Below are 21,635 nucleotides of genomic sequence, written 5' to 3'. Positions count from 1 at the left end.
TCGCGGTCTAGACATTATACCCATTCACGCTGCTAGATGGCGCTAGATATCATTGAAGCGGTGTTCTGTCATGACAGATCTCAGCTACTCTCAAGTTTAACCAGTTAGCATTATTTTATTGCAATGTTTTTCCTTATTCAGATTTGTTTCAAGACTACAGTTACAGTTAGACTTCACTTTGATGGTTAATGCAGTTATTGCAATTTTGTTGTTTTATCACAATAGATTGGTTTATTTACATTTCAAAAACCACAAGCCATTCATTTACGAATGTGATTGCACTTTAGTTTACATATTTAAATGTTCAGATATTAAGATTTGAATGAGGCAAAATAACATGCTTTTTCTCTCAAATATATTGTTATAATCATTTGTTTCGGATGTACTGTAATTATTTTCTGTAATTATTTTCAATTTGCATTGTTTATTGCATCAGCACTAATGATGTAATTTTCTTTCCTTTCAAAACCACACATCTACCCACACATTCCAGTCTTGTTCCACACACATATAAATATATCAACATCTTTCCACGTATACTCTTATCTGCTCATTAAGTGATTGTCATATCAAGTGCCATTGCCTGTATATAGTTATGCCTGTTGCCAAGTTGGATTATAAGTGCCAAAGACCAACTCCACTCTCCGCTCCTCGTTTTCTAACCGACAACCTGAGGCGAATGAACCATAAAACATATTAAACCCAGAACCTCATACAGTACATCAGTCCAAATTAGAATTGATAAGGGAATCTGTAAAGAATCGAATCGTTAAGCAATATCGATAATGGAATCGTAATCATAAAAATGTTATCAATTCCCATCCCTAATCTCAACTTTCATTCCTAATTTCAGATGATACTCCACTGTTATACCCACAAGTTACACCAACATAAAACTACAAAGTACAGAGAGTGACTAAACTATGCAGTGACAAAATTAAATGTAACTAGCTACTTTCCACCCGAGTTGGTCAAAAGCGCTGTTAGACAGAAATGTCAAAATTGTTACAATTGTCCCTGGTCTAACCTAGTCTTCTAGGGAAACATTTCTATTTTTGTTTGTTTTTGTCCTCAGAATTTTTAATTTCTATATCGAGGCAACAAAGCTTTTGAAAATCAACATTGAAGAGCTCGAAGAGCCTGAGACGTTTGGAAAGGTGAGAGTGCTATAGCTAAAGCTATTGCTTTGGTTAAAATGTACTTCAGGTGGTCAGCTGAAAATAAAAAGTTTCGGATCTGATGCAATATGGAAACGTTCATTCCTAGTCTTGTATTTGCTAAAAGAATCTCACTGTAGTAGCCCTTTGACTGGGCTTCCTTTCCATCCAGCAGTTATTATATTACATTTCGTCATATTTTCCACCATTCTGGATTAGCAGGTTGAGTCATGCAAAAGTAGGCTTTTGGTTGTGATTGAAAAACCCATACATTTTGCGTTCCGCAAGTCAGTCCGGCTAGTGGCAGTTCCTACCAGCGATAGATTTGCTTCGCAGCAACAACAGTCTCTTTCTGCAGACGAGTAAGGAACAATAGTCCTGGCACGCAAGAGATGTTTCGGATAAAGGCATTGTTGTTTTGATCAGCGATGTCAGAAACGTAAATATAGTGGAACGTCTACATACAAAGTTAATTCGTTCAAGGACCTTGTTTGTAAGTCGAAACGGTCATATGTCGAGCAGGATTTTCCCATAAGAATACATAATACCATTAATTCGTTCAACAGCCCAAAAACCTACACTAAATTAATTCTTAATAAATACTGCTGGTACTATTATAAATGGCAATTACACATAGCAAAACAAATAATATAAATAAAAATTGGAATAATAATATAATAATAATAATTCCTCTAATAATGTAATGAGTCTGGTTCTAATGTGGCAGACATTTTTTGCTGTACGTGAACGCACCGCTTGGCTGACGTGGGCGAGGCTATGAAGTGCACAGCCAATCAGCTCGCGGGATAAATTCACTATTATTATTAATAATAATAATGCAGTGTATCATAGAGTGAGTACATCCCTCGCATTTCTGCAGATATTTAAGTATATCTTTTTCCTGGGACAAAATGACACTTTGACAATGAAAGTAGTCTGTGTGAAGCTTATATAATAGAGTTAATTTATTTTCCCCTCAAAGTATTTCTATTAATATCTGAACCCCTGGCAACAAAAGTGAGTACACCCCTTTGAAAAAATGTACATCCCTAAATGTCAAAATTGAGTACTGCCTGTCATTTTCCCCTCCAAAACGTCATGTAACTCGTTACAGGAGTGCTGTCAGCATTGTGCAGAGTGCGGTCAGCCTTTTAGCGCTCAGACCATACGCCGCACTCTACAGGAGGAAGCCTCTTCTGAAGACGGTACACAAGAAAGCCTGCTCGTCTCATCAGACCATAGGACATGGTTCCAGTAATCCATGTCCTTTGTTGACATGTCTTCAGCAAACTGTTTGCGCGCTTTCTTTTGTACTGTCTTCAGAAGAGGCTTCCTCCTGGGGTGACAGCCATAAACTAGACGAAATAAAAAATTTTCATCAATGAAAACTAAACGAAGACCAACACCAGTGTTTTTGGCAGCCCTAAAATGTGTATCTTCGTCTCGTCTTTGTTGACGAAAATCTAATACTAATTTTTGTCTAGTTTTAGTCGATGTTTGCTAAAAATGTTTTCGTCTGTAAAATTTGAGAAAAAAAAAAAAAAAACCTCTAAAAACGATTCATAAAGGTTTTCATGGACGCCACGAACTATGATTAAATGAAAGTTGTCCAAGAGTTTAAGAGGACGCTCGCCGGTCGCATTACGCGAATGAGATAATGCTACGATTTACATTTAGTGTGTGATGATCACTCAGCACAGAACTTTAAAGGCTAAAGCAACATTGCATATTCTCTGTGGCCAAGATAAGAAACCGAATCTTACCGTGTGCGTAAGCCTTGAGCGTGGAGAGGACACTGCACTGGTGAGTGTGAGGCATTCAGCATGTCACATGAGTGACACAACCAGACATTGCTATGATGCAGGCTCACTACACACAAAATGTCACGTATTGTTAACCTGTAACGGAAACTGGCATTAGGCTCATTGGAAACACTTTATAATAACTATCCGTTCTAACTAGTTAATACATCATGACTAAACTTTGAGTAAATGATCGCGAGTATACCATGTGTGTATAGTATGCGTGTTTCTATGCATCAAACAAAATGTTCAACATTTCATCTTTGGTAAAGTACAGCACACAAAAAGACTCATGGGTGGAACAATCATGAACTACAGAAATTTGATATTTTAAATATCACATCAAAATTCTGTACCTTCAACTTGTTCAACTTATTTGCTATTCTTCAAAATTTAGTAGATGGTTAGCAAACTATTAACAACTGATCTGTAATATGTTAAGTATAGTAATAAGCTAATGTGTGTTATTGGAACGTTGTTCTAAAGTAGACTTATTTCACATTCATTAACAATAGAAAATGAGGAGTAGTTGCAACTTTAGAGTAACATCCCAATGACATAAATATACTTAATAAGTCATTAGTTAGTAAGCTAGTTTGTTAATGGTATATTACCAATTTATAAGGTGTAGGCATAAATAATTGACATAGTTTATAAGTCATGTAATACTCATTAACAATCAGTTTATTTATGACATTAACTATCTATAGGCATCAATTGTAAATTCTTTTTTTTTTTTACCTGTCCTGTTCAGCTGTTTGACACAGACAATGGAAATCTTAGTGTCGGATTCGTATGAACAATTTTAATGTTTCACATGGGAGTATAACATACTCCCATTGTGATCATTCAACATACCTCGATTAGTAAGACAAAGCAGCGAAAAGGAAGGGATTATGAGGTAGGAAAAAAAAAAAAGGAAAGACGGGAAAAAAAAGAGACCGCGAGTTGGCCTAATAATGCAGTATATATTTAAATATGTATAGATTATAAAAAGTATATGGCGGAAAACACTCAGGTGACTTGAAGTTCTGCTTTGAGACTCTCACTTTGTCCAAATTTAAAAATTGTCCTAAATGCAATTGTGATACATCATTGGAAAGCTTGAAATCTCAATTTTCTGTGTTAAGAAAAAATATGAACAGGAGGGCATTTAAAAAAAACAAAAACAAATTTAAACAGCAAAACCCTAACTGGAGGTGAGAGACACCACGATTTTATCAAGATATTATCACGTACTTACCTCTTCTCGATCCAAAAATCCATGTAGCATGTATCACCGAGTGTCAAGACACAACTGTGAATGGCCAGAGCCGGATTTTCTGGGGATTTTATGGGTGATACATGGTAATATAACAAGGGTTGCTATGCAGAAATCGCAGACATCAAGGAGCGGTAGAGATTTTCTTTTTCATATATTTTCCCTTTTAAAGGTTTTTTTTTTTCCTTTTTTTTTTTTTGTTTGGATCGATTATTTATCATCTAAAATGTTGGGGAAAATGCGACAATAACAAAAAAAATACAATTAAACGTTGGTTATGAGGTAGATATCCGTGACTTATTTACAGACATTATTTTTTTTTTCATTGTGACGAAAATTGGTTAAAAGTTTAAAATATGCGAGTGAATAATTTTTTAAATTTTTTTTTTTTTTTTTAACTATTATAAATACTAAATATTAGACATCAATTAATGATTTTATGCTAAAAAAGACAGACATTTCGAATAATAAATATAATTACTTCTATTTATGGCTGTTAAAACAAAAGCGGTTGCGCGACATCTTTAAATAGGGGTTTCCTGGGTAAAACGGACAAATTAAAAATAGTTTGAGGGATAATTGCACCCTGAATCTGATATGGTAGCATATAGACATATTGTTCAATCAAACAATTTTTTTGCCGTAAAATACAGCAGTTTATTTTAAAGAGGGGTGCAAGAGCAGAAACTGCTTTTTCAGCCTTGTCTGTGTTTTCCGCCATATATTATTTTCCATAATTCCTCATTCCAATTTTTACTTAAGGTAGATCTTTTTGGGTTGGCCTATTGAAAAGTGACCCGCTTGGCCCAAAGTGTCACCATCCCTGAATCCAATTTTATCACTGAATCGGACAAGTTAACCATGTCATCCATCTAAGATGGATGACATGGTTAACTTCCTGGGCCTTCCCTCTGTGTTGCATTATAACTCCCTACACTACACTCTTGTCTCCCTCTCCTTAGTTCATTTTGAATGAGCTCCCCAGCTTCACACAGATACGAAAACTTCTGCTTCATTGTTTCAATTCCAATTCGTTCAAGGCTGTAGGCCAAGCCCTATGCAGCATGAGCCAAGTGGAAAGCACTGAGTCGAGTTCAAGTAAGTAAAACAATCACCTATGAACTTGAACCAACCCATTTTCTCATGGTAAACCTAATGTGATGGCTGTGTCATAAACATTTACATTTTCTTTTAGTACTGGACAATCTAAATTCTGCACACTGCGATGAAGTGACTGCTGTAATGAAAAGGATGCAAAATGCTGCAGGTATACAGAAATCTCATTCATGCTTTTTCATGTCACTAATTTCATGCCCATGACCAACTGCAAATAGTTTGACATACAAACTTGAGAGCCTTAAAAAGATCCACCGACATAAAGACATGTAGTTCATAAAAGATAAATGTTAGTGTGAGTTATAATAATTGGATATTAAAATGCCTCTTGATGTTTTCATTAAAAAAAAAAAAAAAAAAGTTATAGGCCAGTTGTAGTTTAACTCGTAGGTCGCCATTGCAGGAGATGTTGCAATGCACTGTGGTCGGTGGCATAAACGTGTGGCACTGCCGGGCTTGCGGAGTATGCCTCTTTAGCGACCTTAGCATGTCATTTGATCAGCCCTTTCAAGTGGAAGAAGCAGGACAGCACTGCTGATATTTAACAAAACAACCAGCAAACTTAAAATGAACAGGAAAGACGGGATGAAACGAAAGTAGGACAAAACCGGTCATGGTCATATACAGTGGGGCAAATAAGTATTTAGTCAACCACTAATTGTGCAAGTTCTCCCACTTGAAAATATTAGAGAGGCCTGTAATTGTCAACATGGGTAAACCTCAACCATGAGAGACAGAATGGGGGGGGGGGGGGGGGGGGGGGGGGGGACCAGAAAATAACATTGTTTGATTTTTAAAGAATTTATTTGCAAATCATGGTGGAAAATAAGTATTTGGTCAATACCAAAAGTTCATCTCAATACTTTGTTATGTACCGTTTGTTGGCAATAACGGAGGCCAAACGTTTTCTGTAACTCTTCACAAGCTTTTCACACACTGTTGCTGGTATTTTTGCCCATTCCTCCATGCAGATCTCCTCTAGAGCAGTGATGTTTTGGGGCTGTCGTTGGGCAACACGGACTTTCAACTCCCTCCACAGATTTTGCCTGTTGCCCTGGCTGTGTGTTTGGGATCATTGTGATGCTGAAAAACCCAGCCACGTCTAATCTTGCCATCAATGCCTTTGCTGATGGAAGGAGATTTTTACTCAAAATCTCTAGATACATGGTTCCATTCATTCTTTCCTTTACACAGATCAGTTGTCCTGGTCCCTTTGCAGAAAAATAGCCCCAAAGCATGATGTTTCCACCCCCATGCGCCACAGTGGGTATGGTGCAATTCAGTACTCTTTTTTCCTCCGAACATGAGAACCTGTGTTTCTACCAAAAAGTTCTATTTTGGTTTTATCTGACCATAACACATTCTCCCAATCCTTTTCTGGATCATCCAAATGCCCTCTAGCGAACCGCAGACAGGCCTGGACGTGTACTTTCTTCAGCAGGGGGACACGTTTGGCAGTGCAGGATTTGAGTCCCTGGCGGCGCATTGTGTTACTGATAGTAGCCTATGTTACTGTTGTCCCACCTCTCTGTAGGTCATTCACAAGGTCCCCCCTTGTGGTTCTGGGATTTTTGCTCACCGTTCTTGTTATCATTTTGACGCCAAGAGGTGAGGTGGGAGTTGAAAGTCCGACAGCCTCAAAACTCACTGCTCTAGAGGAGATCTGCATGGCGGAATGGGCCAAAATACCAGCAACAGTGTGTGAAAAGCTTGTGAAGAGTTACAGAAAACGTTTGGCCTCCGTTATTGCCAACAATCGGTACATAACAAAGTATTGAGATGAACTTTTGGTATTGACCAAATACTTAATTTCCACCATGATTTGCAAATAAATTCTTTAAAAATCAAACAATGTGATTTTCTGCTTCTTTTTTTTCCACATTCTGTCTCTCATGGTTGAGGTTTACCCATGTTGACAGTTACAGGCCTCTCAAATATTTTCAAGTGGGAGAACTTGCACAATTAGTTATTGACTAAATACTTATTTGCCCCACTGTATGTGGCAAGTTCGTCGAGTGACAATTGAGCAGGAAAGTTTGTGCTGTCACGAACTCCAGTTTTTGTTTGCAGATCTTCATGGTAAGATATTGTGTGATCAAGGTTATTCCAATATAATTATGTAAATTGTTACCATCCAGAGCTTTCATGTGCTTTCCTTTTAGTAGGATATACAGGGAAACACAGTAGCATCATTTTGCAGATTTTCCGTGCGTCACAGAACACAAAAACCGAGGCGTCTGATAGGCTCCGCCTCCGTGACCGAGAGAGTGAACCCTTACCCAATCAGAACCGGGTCACCAAACATCATTGTCACGTAAAAGCGCTGCCTAGATTGGTGATCGTCCTGTCGGTGTTCTCAGATTTGACTCCCTTTTCAGATTTTCTCCCGAAGCTGTTGTGGCAGTGCATAAGCATTTTTAGAGAAAGCATATTGATAACCTTTTGGGCTACAAAGTAATGCAATATATCCAGGGATGAAAATGGGTGGTCCAGTATGCTGTTCCGCTTAAAGATTTGGGGCCAGAACAGGGTGTAGTGGTGCTTTGATCCCGAAACGGCAACTTTTGAACCCCCTTTGTTTAAAAAAAGAAAAAAAAAAGAGCATTGGAAGTTCAATTTAATTATTTTTTAAATAATTTATATAAGATTTAGAACATCTTCAATCTTAATGTGCACATTTGTAATTTATGTCAGGTGACCAATTTGTTTGCTTATAATAAAAAAAAAAAGTCGATGTTTGCATTATCTTTAAAATATATTCCATTTCACTGTGCATGTGATGTTCACTTCTATTAATGTGTGTTATCTTGTTATCTTATCCAATTATCTTTAATATACTGTACACCCTACGTTCTTGTTATGTTCTAAAGTAGAGTAAATTTGATGTTTTGCATTTTGATGTGAGGAAATGGAAAATACTGTTATTTTGCACATCGTGTCTTGTATGCTTTGTTACATGCAGTAGCCTAGTTCATGTGTAAAGCCTGTTGTGTTTTATTTTATTTATGGGTTTAACCAATATATTCATATTGTCACACCCTTAGCTGGGATGTTGTTTTGTATTGGATAATACTATTTGGGGGTCCCACAGTGTGCCGTGTCAGTCGGGGGTTGCAGCGGTGGCTGGTGGGCCGGGTGGACGGGCGTTGGTAGGGGCAGGCGTGGGGGTCAGTGGCACATCCCTTCATCCCTTCCCTGAAGGCCGGTTAATGGGGGCGTGGATGATCCAGGGGACCCCATCCTGGTTCCCGGGGGGATGACGGCAGCCCCCTTGCTGGAGCTGCGAGTGGAGGGATGGGATGCACAGGCTTACCCCACCCGATTGGCTGTGGAGGGGCCGTGACCCTGGGGTCATTTTGTTTACATATATGGCAAATGTAGTTATATTGTTTGTTGCTTGTGAGCTAATTGGCTAGTGCTACTACTCAAATGGACACGTGTGTGTGCGTACTTTGTGTTATTTTGTGATTTGTGCACGTTATTGACACAATGTTTTATTATTTTCAGTTTTACAAAAAATATCAGAAACGTGCTTCTGTCAAGAGAAATGATGACTTCAGTAAAGCCCATTCAACTTTGCCACGTCTGATTTCTCTTTGGGGCTTCTTATGTTCGCTATTTGTCAATTTGTGTACTTTCACACATTGAGGACAGAATAATCCCATTCATATAGTACTGATGCGTTCTCAATTGCAACCCTTGCGTTGTTACCTCCTCTTTCACTTAAGAAAAAAAAAAAAAAAAAAGGGAGCACTCCACACATTTACGCATATTTTGATTTTTCTTTTTTGTCTTACATTTTTTAAAGTTTTCACCAGTGTTCACCTGGCTGTTAAGTTTGGTGAATTTTGAAACATTGTAAGGGGGTCAAAGTAGGGCTCAAAGCGTCGGCGGGACAAAGAATGACTTCTGGTGGCCGCTACATAGTGTATTTGGAATTTGTCTTTACATGGTATCAAAGACTGCACCTGTTTTGACCTGCCTGCCGATTTTGGTGCATTTTGAAGCATTCTAGGGGGGTCAAATTGAGGTCAAAGAGGCTGCGGAACAAGGAATAACTATAATAATAATAATAATGGAATAAAACCAAGGAACCACAATAGGTTACCTAAAATAAACATTGTCACCTGCATGTCCATACTGTTCAGTTATGGATGTGTTCTAAGTCAAATAAAATCAAATCAACTTCTATTTGTTTAGACCAAATCAGAACAGTTATCTCAAGCAGAAAACAAAACATGTTTAAAGGTGCAGTAGCCCTACGCTTGAATTCGACCTACTTGAGCATTGTAGACAGTAACGATAACAAAAATAGTAACGCACAGACACTAAGGAAACTATGTTTAATCAAATTGCTGGTTTAGGAAAAATGAACGTGTTGCTCGTTTCTGAAAGAAAATTCAATTTTATTTGTATAGCCCTAAATCACAACAAGGTTGTCTCAAAGGGCTTTGCAGAGGCAATATGATACACAGTCAGAAACAGCAAATGAAGTAAAGAAAAATGAATAAATAAAGTTCAAGTCCTGGGCATCCCCCATCCTTGGACCCTCCATGTCGGCAAGGAAAAACTCCAAGCTCTTTGGGAGAAAATGAGAAACCTTGGGGAGTCCCACAGTCAGGAGAGATCCACTCCCAGGACGGATAGACAGGATGCACCAGGACTGCTAATGGGAATTAGCAGACGGGGTTACAGTCTGTAAAGATGCAGTAGAGTAAAGGAACAAGAAGAGGTCCATCTAGCCAGATGAGACGGGGTGGCAATGAGGACGTCCATCCAGCCTGGGGTCCAGATTGTCAGGAGGCTGCAGCTGAAAAATAGCCCCTCCCCGGAGGGGAGGGGGGAAAGGGGACACCATGTGACTAGTGATGAAGAGACTAGTTAACTAGAGATTAACATTGGAAAATAGAAATAAAGTAAGACAAGTGGTAGGTAGAGTGAGAAAAAGGAGACAGAACTCGGTGGCTGTACTTCCCCCAGCATGATAGCTTCTAGTGCAGCTTAGATTGAACTGTGAGTCTAATCCGACTTCAACTAGCCTGACCATAAGCGTTGTCGAATAGGAACGTTTTAAATCTAATATTAAATGTGCAGACTGTCTCGGCTTCCTTAATATTAGCTGGAAGCTGATTCCATAAAACGGGCTTGGTGGTTAAAGGCTCTAGTTCCGACAGTACTTTAGAAACCCCGGGAACTACCAGTAGACCTGCATTCTGAGAGCGGAGTGTTCTGTTGGGGCGGTATGGAACCAGAGCATCGGTGAAATAAGATGGCCCCAACCCATTAATGGTCTTAAATGTAAGAAGGAGGATTTTAAATTTAATTCTAAACTCGACTGGAAGCCAGTGAAGGGCCTGCAGCACAGGGGTGATGTGCTCTCTTCTTTTAGTTCCTGTTAAAAGTCTTGCTGCTGCGTTTTGGACAGAATGACGCAACCAATTGTGGACCCAGCGGGAAAGATCCGGCTCAGGCGTGCACGCCGACGACCATCCGCCCGTTCCCCTGATTATGTTCTGCCTCGCCACGTTTTTTTGGATTTAGATTTTTCTAATTTCGAAGAAGATCACAATTTATATGATCTTCTTTCTGACACCGACTCCGACCCAGATTTTGATTCCACGCCCTTTTCTTCACCCTCTCAGTTTTTGTCACGCCTCAATCATTCCACGTCCCCTCCACAGCCTGTTTTCCCTGGACCCTTACCTGGGTTCCCGTTTGGCCATCTATCTACCCTGGACATCCGCGTGGTGGCCAGCGGGGGCGCCCAGGTAAGGGCCATAGTTCCTACACCCCTCCTTCGATCCAACCATGTAATGTGCCACCCAGTCTGCCATTGAACACCGTCCGGAAGCCTCGGCGTGCTCGCCCACGCTGACGGCAGTCCCGCAGTCCCGTGCCAGCGCCGACTCCCCGCAGTCCCGTGCCAGCGCTGGCTCCCCGCGTCAAGTGCCCGCGCCGGCTCCCCGCGTCAAGTGCCCGCGCCGGCTCCCCGCAGTCAAGTGCCTGCGCCGGCTCCCCGCAGTCTTGTGCCTGCGCCGGCTCCCCGCAGTCTTGTACCCGCGCCGGCTCCCCGCAGTCTTGTGCCCGCGCCGACTCCCCGCAGTCTTGTGCCCGCGCTGACTCCCCGCAGTCCTGTGCCCGCGCCGACCGCTCCGCGCCAACCGCTCCTGTTTTCTCCTGCGACTCCGCTGCTGTCCTGCCAGCAGACTCCTGCGACTTAGCTGCTGTCCCGCCAGCAGACACAGAATGTGTTCCGCCAGCAGACGACCACGACTCGGACGCTGTTCCGCCAGCAAACGACCACGACTCGGACGCTGTTCCGCCAGCAGACGACCACAACTCGGACGCTGTCACGCCAGCAAACGACCCAGACGCTGTTCCGCCAGCAGACGACCCTAAAGCTGTTTCGCCAGCAGACGACCCTAAAGCTATTCCACCAGCAGACGACCCAAAAGCTGTTCCGCCAGCAGACGACGACAACTCACACGTTGTTCCTGGTCCGCTCGACAACTCTGACTCCGACGACGACTCAGTTCCTGGTCCGCCCGACTCCATGCCTGACTCGCCTCATGATGACGACGACATTGCTCCCCGCGTCCTGCCATGGCTTGGCGGCATGAACAACAGAGTTCTACCTCGCCCGGGATGCCCGCCTGATCAACCCGTGCGGTCGCCCAACGTCTGGCGCCCCAAGCGCCCACCTGATTGACCCGTGCGGTCGGCCCACGTCTGGCGTCCTGGACGCCCGCTTGACTAGTCCTGGTGGGCTGATGTTAATCCCTCCTCCTAGCATCCTTCTTCTCGCCGTGTTTGGGACCTTGTTTTCTTCGGGACGTCTGGGATCCATCCCTTGAGGGGGGGGTACTGTTAGGTTTTGTGTTGGTTTTCTCCTAGTGTGACTTGTCTTTGTGATTGCCCATTGATTTCATCTGTTGTTCATCCTAGTGTATCCTCCAACTTGCATCCTCCTGTGCTCACCTGTTCCTCGTTGTGTCGTTACTCCTTGTCTGTGTGTGTGTGTATATAAGTTCCCAGTTTCTTTTCACTCCTTGTTGCGTCATTGTCCGTGTCAAAGTCAAGATCCTGTCCAAGCCCTCGTGTTCTAAACCCTCCGGTATAGTAAGTTTTGTTTGAACCTTGCCTTTTTGATCCCCAGTACTTTTGGTTGTACTTTGTGTTTTGTTAGTTATTATTAAAACGTTTTTTTGAGATCACCACCACCCTCCAGCTGCCTTTTGTTTCCCTGCATTTGGGTCCACACCACCTGCCCGCGTTTTCCCTGACAGGAAATGTTAAAAAAAAAAATATTGTCCTGTAGGTGCTGACAGAGTTGTTTAGTTACCACTCTTTCAAGGACTTTGGAGAGAAAGGGTAGATCAGAGATAGGTCTATAATTGGCAAATGTCAGGATCAAGAGTAGGTTTTTTCAAAAGCGGTTTAATTACATATTTAAAGGACTGAGGCACGTGGCCTGTAACTAATGAGGTATTTATTATATTTAGGATAATATCAATAGTTAGAGGCAGGGTCTCTTTAAAAAGTTTGGTTGGGATTGGGTATAGGAGGCACGTTGATGGTTTGGAGGACATTATAATTGCAATTACATCGGTTTGGTCTACAGTGGTAAAGTTCTTTAATATTTTGGAGGTTTTTATAGGAGATTCTAATTTTTCAGTCTGCACTTTATCAGACCTAATAGTTGGAAGTAATTCATTTATTTTATTACTAATAGTTGAGATTTTATTGTTAAAATTTTTTAGGAAGTCATCACAGCTAAGGGTGGTTGCGATATAAGGTTCTATTGAGCTGTGACTGTTTGTCATTCTTGCTACAGTGCTGTACTGAAACCTAGGATTATTCTTGTTTTCATCTATTAAGGATGAGTAATATCTGGTTTTAGTCGTACGCAAGGCCTGTTTATAGGTCACTAAACTGTGTTTCCAGGCAGAGAGTGTGCTCTGTGTTGGAACAGCGCCAAAGTCTTTCTAATTTACGTGCCGATTTTTTATTAGAACGTGTTTCAGCATTATACCAGGGAGAAGCTCGTCTCGGCTTGAAACTTTAATTGGGGGGGGGGGGGGGGGGGGGGGCTGACTACATCGAGAGCAGTTCGTAGAGTAAGCATGACACTATCAACAAACTCGTCATTAACAGCAAGGCCAGACATTATTCCTTCATAATCAGATGACATGGAGGCAAATATTGGCTGAATTATCTGTTTATACTCTGAAACAGAGCCATCACATAATGTCTTTTTCATCTGCGTTTTAGTCACTAGTGAAGGATTATCTAGAAGTACAAACTGAAAGGTAAATAGAAAATGATCAGACGGTACGGGGTTGTGGGGATGGACACTTAATCTCCGTACCGTAGGTTAAAATTAGGTCCAGGGTGTGCTTGTGACTATGAGTTGGTTTATTTACATTTTGAATGAAGCCAGTCCCATCTAGTAGGTCATTAAAAGCCTTACCAAGAGAGTCACCGTCATCATCAACATATATATTAAAATCCCTTACAATTATAATTCTATCCCAGCTTGGCAAAATACTGGATAAGAAGTCGGAGAAATCTAACAAAAACCGTGAGTAGGGACGAGGGGGACGGTAAACTACTATGAAAAGAACTGGTTTTTGGTTCTTCCAGTTAGCATCTATAATTGATAGTACTAGACTTTCAAAGGAGTTATAAATGTAATTAGCTTTACTTTTTGGGCTCATACCTAAACAAGAGTGTGATATTACTGCCACCCCCCCCCCCCCCCCCCCCCTCTGCGGCCCGTGCTTCTAGCTGTGTGAAAATTCACGTGACTTGTGGGTGTGGATTCCACAAGTCTGACAAAGTCAGCCTACTGAAGCCAACTTTCAGTCTGGGCCAAAATATGAATATTATAATCCCCAATTAAGTCATTAACTAACAGACATTTGGGCGAGATTGACCAGATGTTTAATAATCCGCATTTTATATATTTATTCGGAGTTATTTTATTTTCACTGCTATCAGGGGCTATATGTATTACATTCTTTGGTCTTATTCCTATAGTACTATGTTTTCTACTGTTCACTATACGAGGCACGGACACAGTCTCTATCTTCTTTCCTGAATGTTGGATTTGTGACAGCTCGGAAAGAGGCGAGTGATCAAAATTAACAGAGTTGGGTTTTACACTACAACACTGCGCCCGGGCCCCCACTCTGGAGTGTCACTTTGGGAGACTAAGTTTGGCGACCATGTTTCGAGTTAAGAGAGCAGCACCGTCCCAAGTTGGATGAATGCCGTCTCTGTGAACGAGCCCGGGCTTCCCCCAGAACGCACGCCAATTATCAATAAAGACTACGTCGTTTTCTAGGCACCATCTAGACAACCACCGGTTAAATGATGAGAACCTAGAGTACATCTCATCATTGACCAAATTAGGCAGGGGACCAGAGAATGCTACGATGTCCACCATCAACTTATCAAGCTTACACACCGAGGCTACGTTTGATTTAAGCACCTCAGACTGTCTCCGCCGGGCGTCGTTACCGCCTGCGTGAATCACGATACGGCGGAACCTCTTCCTACTCTGCTTTAAGAGCCTGAGGTTTCCTTCGATGTCACCGATTCTGGCCCCTGGGTAACACCTGACAGACACCGCGTGTTACTTAGTAACTCGTTAGTGACAACACTGACTATATTCATAGTTCGCGTAGGCGTTAAATGTATTTCTTGTTGTTGTTCGTTCTCTTCTGTCTCTGTCACACTTGGACGGAATGGAGCGGACTCAAGTGCAGAATTCAGTCTTTTAGTGAACACAAATAATCAGAAGCAGTAACAAACTGAGGGTGCTCCAGAAGGAGGAAATAACAAGCTATGAAATAAAATGGTACAAACGGGAAACAAGAGAGCCAGGCAAAAAACGCACTGGAGTAGAATACTATAAAAAAGGACTTTGCATTAAGCATAAAAAACAAACTGTAGAATACTATGAACTCACAACGTAGAATGTCTTGGACTATGAATATGGGCTGTAGTGAAGACGAAGGACGAAGACACTTTGGCACAAGACTAGGGAGTGACAAACAATTTAAGCACATGAGGAATGGGGCACAGGTGGGAACAATAGGTAATCATAATCAGTGACAGGTGAGACGGCAGGAAGGGTGAGTGATTCTTCAAAATAAGGCAGGAAGAGAAAATACCAACACATGACAACCCTCACCCAGGCGTGACAGAACCCCCCCCCTAGGACCGGATACCAGACGGACCAGGCAGCTCAGGGTGGTCCCTGTGGAAGTCCATGATGAGGCTAGGGTCAAGAATAAAGCGGGAGGGGACCCACTGTCTCTCCTCGGGGCCGTACCCCTCCCAATCGACGAGATACTGACGTCCCCTGCCCCTGGACCGGACCTCCAACAGCCGCTTGACCTTGTAGGCGGGGCCATCGTCGATGTCCAGCGGGGGCAGCGGGGGCGGAGTCGGCAGCACGGCGCTCTCCACCACGGGTTCCACTTGGCTCACGTGGAACGTGGGGTGGATCCGAAGGGTGCGGGGAAGGCGTAGACGAACAGCTGCCGGTCCGACCACTTTGGAGACTTGGAATGGACCAACAAAGCGGGGAGCCAGCTTCTTGGATGAAGCTCGAAGGGGGAGGTCCCGAGCGCTGAGCCAGACCCGCTGCCCCGGCTGGTATGAAGGCGCTGGGCATCGTCGACGGTCTGCAGTTCTCTTCATTCGGTCCCCCTGACGAGCAAGGACCAGACGGGCAGCCTCCCAGATGCGCCGGCATCTACGGACTAAGGCGTGGGCGGAGGGGACTGAGACCTCGGGTTCCTGGGCGGCGAAAACTGGAGGGTCATAGCCAAACACACATTTGAACGGTGACATACCCGTAGCTGAGGTGGGCAGCGTGTTATGGGCGAACTCGACCCAGACCAGGTGGTTGCTCCATGTCGATTGGTTCTGGGACACCAGTGCTTGGTGTCCCAGAACCAATCCGGAGGCCGGTCTCCAACTGCTGGTTCAGGCGCTCGGTCTGGCTGTTGGATTCCGGATGATACCCAGAGGTGAGGCTAGGCTTGGCTCCGATCAATTTGCAGAAGGCCCCCCAGAACTTGGACACGAACTGGGGCCCCCGGTCAGAAACAGTGTCTTTGGGGAACCAGTGAACCCGAAACACCTGCCGCATCATGATCTCAGCAGTATCTTGGGCAGAGGGAAGGGCTGGTAGAGCGATAAAGCGGGCCATCTTTGAGAATCTGTCGACCACTTTGAGGATGGTGTTGTTGCCTTTTGAGACCGGGAGTCCAGTGACGAAGTCATGGATATTTCTGCCCAAGGCCTAGAGGGGATGGGCAGTGGCTGTAGCAGTCCCATGCGTGGGCGGCTCGAACTCTTGTTCTGGGCGCAGACCGAGCATGCCTTAATGTACTCCCTGACCTCCGGCTCCATGCCCGGCCACCAGAACCTCTGGCAGATGGCGTGCATAGTCCGCCGAACTCCCGGATGGCAGGAAAGTGGCAAGGAGTGAGCCCATTGAAACACCCGGGGGCATAAGTCAATCGGGACAAACAAACGGTTATCTGGACACCCCCGCGGTGAAGGGGTCCCCCCATTAGCCAACTTAACCTCCTTTTCTACTTGCCAAGTCACCGCTCCCACCACACAGTTCAGTGGTAGGATGTATTCAGGCTCCTTGGCCACAGGCTCGTGGTCATGGAGACGAGAGAGCGCATCAGCCTTCTTATTTTGGGACCCCGGCCTGTAAGAGATGGAAATCGAAAAGCGGTTAAAAAAGAGCGCCCACCTGGCCTGACGAGCATTTAGTCTCTTAGCAGTCCTGAGGTACTCCAAGTTCTTGTGGTCTGTCCAGACCAGAAAAGGGTGCTCCGCCCCCTCCAACCAGTGACGCCATTCCTCTAAAGCAGTCTTCACCGCCAATAACTCTCGGTCCCCCACATCATAGTTCCTCTCAGCTTTGGAGAGTTTGCGTGAAAGAAATGCACAGGGGTGAGTCTTTCCGTCCTGTTCAGAGCGCTGTGAGAGGATGGCCCCCACCCCTTCATTGGAAGCATCGACCTCTACCACAAATTGGCGGAGGGGATCAGGCATGTTCAGTATTGGTGCTTTGGTGAAACGGGTCTTGAGTGTCTGGAAGGCGGCCTCTGTCTCGGGGGTCCACGAGAACCGCACCTGTGGGGAAGTGAGAGCATGGAGGGGAGCTGCTATTGCGCTGAAGCCTCGGATAAACTGTCTATAGAAGTTAGCAAATCCCAGGAATTGCTGGACCTTCTTGCGGCTATCGGGGGTTGGCCAGTTAACCACAGCGCTGATTTTAGCCGGATCCATCTGAACCCTTCCGGGGGCTACGATAAAGCCCAGGAAGGAGATGGTGTCGGCGTGGAATTGGCTTTTCTCTGCCTTAACATACAGCCGGTTGGCCAAGAGTCTTTTTAGTACTGTGGCTACATGCTGCTGGTGGGTGGCTAGGTCAGGTGAATAGACCAGAATGTTATCTCAATAAACAAATACAAAGCGGTCTAAATAATCATGTAGAATGTCATTTATTAATGCCTGAAAGAGGGCAGGGGCATTGGTAAGACCAAACGGCATAACAAGATATTCATAATGGCCATCTGGAGTGTTAAAAGCCGTCTTCCACTCGTCCCCCTCCCGTATCCTAACTAGGTGGTAAGCATTCCTTAAGTCAAGCTTTGTGAACACCTTGGCTAGTTGCAACTGGTCGAAAACTGATGACATTAACGGGAGTGGATAACGGTTCTTAATCGTGATATCGTTCAGCTGGCGATAGTCAATACATGGACGCAGGCCTCCGTCCTTCTTCCCCACGAAGAAAAAACCTGCCCCAGCAGCAGAGGAAGACGGACGGATTAAACCCGCCTTTAACGAGGACTGGATGTAATCTTTCGTGGCTTGTCTCTCGGGACCAGAGATCGGGTAGAGCCGTCCCCTGGGAATGGTGGACCCAGGGATGAGATTGATGGCACAATCATATGGTCTGTGAGGAGGTAATGACATGGTACTGGTCTTGCAGAAGACCTGGGTTAGGTTGTGGTAACAAGCGGGGATTGTGCTCTGGTCGATCTCTGGTCCTGAGGAGGTAGAAAGAGACACATTGTTAACATCAACCTTCCTAGCCACCATACTACACCCCCGCCTACAGTTCCTTGCACATTCACTACCCCAGCCCACAATTGTCCCAGTTTTCCATTCAATTTGAGGGTCATGCTTACACAACCAGGAGAACCCCAGCACTACAGTCTGAGTAGATGTAGAAAATAGATGGAAGCTCATAGTCTCGGAGTGTTCTTGCACCCTATCGTAAACAGCCTGGTGCCGTCAAGGGACCGGGCCACCAGAGGTCGCTCAAGAGGAAGAGCCTGCAGTCCTAACAGCTTACATACCCCCCATGGCATCAGGCTCTCATCCGCTCCAGAGTCTATGAGCGCCCGGAATGTGTGGGTCCTGGCCCTGTGCGTTACCTGGATATCGGTGGTCGAGCGGGGTGTGTTTCCCGAAGTCCGTCGTAGTTCTTTAGGTCTGTCACGGCGAGAAGGACAGGCGGCCACCAGATGTCCCGTGGCCCCGCAGTAGTAGCAGCTTCCCTCCAGTTGGCGGCGCTTGCGCTCCTCTCTGGAGAGACCGGTCGGCCCCAGCTGCATAGGCTCGACCTCTACTGGTTGTGGTGGGTGAGGGTGCGGAGAAGGGTGACGCCTCACGGGATGTGCACATGCCAGGGGAGGGGACCTCTCAAGGCGGTTTGGTCGGTCCCTCCGGAGCTCCTGAAGTCGATGATCTGTCCGAATGGCCAAGGCGATGAGTGAGTCGAGGTCATCTGGCAGATCAAGGGGAACGAGCCGTTCCCGAATGGGAACGAGTCGTTCCCGAATGGGAACGGAAAGCCCCTTCAGGAAGGTGTCGTAGAGCGCCATGTGACCCCAACCGCTTCCTGCGGCCAAAGTACGGAAGTGAATGGCATAATCATTGACCAAGCGGTTGCCTTGCAGCAAATTTCCCAGTTCCCTTGCTCGGTTCCGTTCGGAGCAAACTGGGTCGAACGTCTTGATTAGTGCTTCTCTGAAGGCTGTGAGTGAGTAACAAATTGGAGAATCGTGCTCCCACTCAGCCATCGCCCATGCCCGGGCTCGGTCAGTCATATGAGTGACCATGTATGCGATTTTGGCTCGGTCCGAGCTGAACTCGCCTGGAGAACAGTCAAAATGTAGCGTACAATCAGTAATGAACACTTTACTGGTACCAGCTTCTCCAGAGAAACGCTCCGGTGGCGCCAACCGAGGACCCTTTGGCACAAGACTAGGGAGTGACAAAACAATTTAAGCACATGAGGAATGGGGCACAGGTGGGAACAATAGGTAATCATAATCAGTGACAGGTGAGACGGCAGGAAGGGTGAGTGATTCTTCAAAATAAGGCAGGAAGAGAAAATACCAACACATGACAACCCTCACCCAGGCGTGACATTCTCTGTTTCTATTTTCATTTCTGTCCCTTCCTAACTCCTTCCTGCTCACGCGCATTCTCCTAATAAACGAAATACAATGAATAATCACAATGGGAGTATACATTAAAACTGTTCCGACCAATAGGACAAGTCCCATCCTCTGTGTCAAGCAGCTGAACAGAACAGTTTTAAATAAAATAATATAATTCATTCATTCATTTTCCATGCCGCTTTTCCTTAAAAAAATAAAGATAATAAATAAAAAGAAGATACTGTTGATCTGCAATACTACCATGCCGCCAGTGAGCGCATGTACGTGAGTGTGCTTGGGTTACGAGGAACAGCGGGTTAAGAAAAAGAAATAAAGATAAGGAATTTGAATGAGATGGTACCTTTTCTCGTAGTCACCGTCTAACTGTTTGCATTATTAGTCTTACACACTTAATATAATAAATCAGGGAATAGTATTGTATCTCATATTTACTTTATGACTGTTTGTAGTACTCTAAAACACCTAATACAAATAGCACTTATACCATAGTTTAATGAAGACACGCAGAATATGGGCCTAAAGATACACGACGCCATCTTATCACAGGAGCCGAACGTGTGCGTCATGAGCAAGATTGACGCACCAACTCTCGCAATCAGTTCTCCCGGGCACTCCAGAACAAAGAGCAGGCCGTTCTGTCCTAAAACAAGTAGCATCAGAGAACGCCCGATATCCAACTGATAACACAACTGGCAAGACTTCAACAGCCCCCTTTGACGCTGACGTGGCAGAATCCACATCCTCGTTGCCCGGACAACAGTAACTCCCGAATCCTCCTGTCCAATCCACAAACAGACAATAATCCCAAGCCGAATTCCTTCAAATAGGACTAGTCAAGGACTGCTTTCATCCAGGGATTGCCACATGTATTTCAAGTACAAGTAATGGTAAAAACATAATGTTACTAATTTTGGCTTGAAATAATTTAGATTGGTATTATATATATTGTGTGTATGTTTATAAATCTGACCGGAATTCAGTGTTTCACTTGTCATGAACCTCACCACACGTCACTGGTTTGGGTGTACCATTTAAAGCTAAAAATTCTCAATTGCCAAGTAGTAGAAGGTGTTTAGGGGGCTTATGGTGCTTTTGGGACAGGGAAATTCATGGAGAGGGCCATGGAACTTGTTACCCACTGCAGAGAGACATCAATCACTCGGGGCACAGTGAATAAACCAATTGAATTGGATGGTCGATTTCATTTCGTTTAAATTTTACAACGTGAACGTGCAGCTTGCCAGACTACAATAGCACAAAGGGCCACTATTGGTCAATGCATAATCTATTGGGGAAACACAGGCATTGCATTAATGACTGAACATTTTTGTATAGATATTCTAAAATCTAATTACTTTTTATGCTTTTTCAGGAACCACAAAAGCTATATTCTTAGGAAAACTGCTTTACACACCAGACACGCCTGTTGTTGAAAGTGTTATGAAAAAGGTAAATAAGACTAAATTTGATTTTTCTTTTCTCAGAGGCAAATGCTTGTGCTCTTCAATCATGCATTCAGCAGGCTCAGTGAGACATCTGAGCAATTTGAATGCATATGTTAAACTTATATAATATGTCTGACTTTTCAATGTGAACAAGATTTTTGCAGAACTGAAGATTTTCAAGGACTTGAAAAAGAAGTGGTTGGACTTGGGGAGTACTCTACAGCAAAAGGGTGACGACTCTCTAAACTTAGTCATATACAAGGAACTCACCGAAACCATCACTATTCTTGACAAACTCACTAAGGTCTACATATTCCAACACAAGTTTTAGTTACCGCATTGAA

General features: G+C 44.0%; 1 protein-coding gene across 1 annotated transcript in view; it reads left to right on the top strand.

Moving 5' to 3' along the window:
• The first annotated feature begins 1,116 nt into the window (after positions 1-1,116).
• The window catches only part of LOC130912457 (phospholipid-transporting ATPase ABCA1-like), a 235,362-nt gene continuing 214,843 nt past the window's right edge, over positions 1,117-21,635 (top strand). The window contains exons 1-5 of the mRNA XM_057830569.1: positions 1,117-1,157; positions 5,183-5,318; positions 5,416-5,487; positions 21,219-21,295; positions 21,446-21,595. Of these exons, the coding sequence (XP_057686552.1) occupies positions 5,285-5,318; positions 5,416-5,487; positions 21,219-21,295; positions 21,446-21,595 (333 nt within the window). The 5' untranslated portion in view covers positions 1,117-1,157; positions 5,183-5,284. The remainder of the gene's footprint in view (positions 1,158-5,182; positions 5,319-5,415; positions 5,488-21,218; positions 21,296-21,445; positions 21,596-21,635) is intronic.

The sequence above is a fragment of the Corythoichthys intestinalis genome, chromosome 1 (genome assembly GCF_030265065.1).
Source record: "Corythoichthys intestinalis isolate RoL2023-P3 chromosome 1, ASM3026506v1, whole genome shotgun sequence".
NCBI classification, from domain to species: Eukaryota; Metazoa; Chordata; class Actinopteri; order Syngnathiformes; family Syngnathidae; genus Corythoichthys; species Corythoichthys intestinalis.
This window is presented reverse-complemented; position numbering and strand designations above follow the sequence as displayed.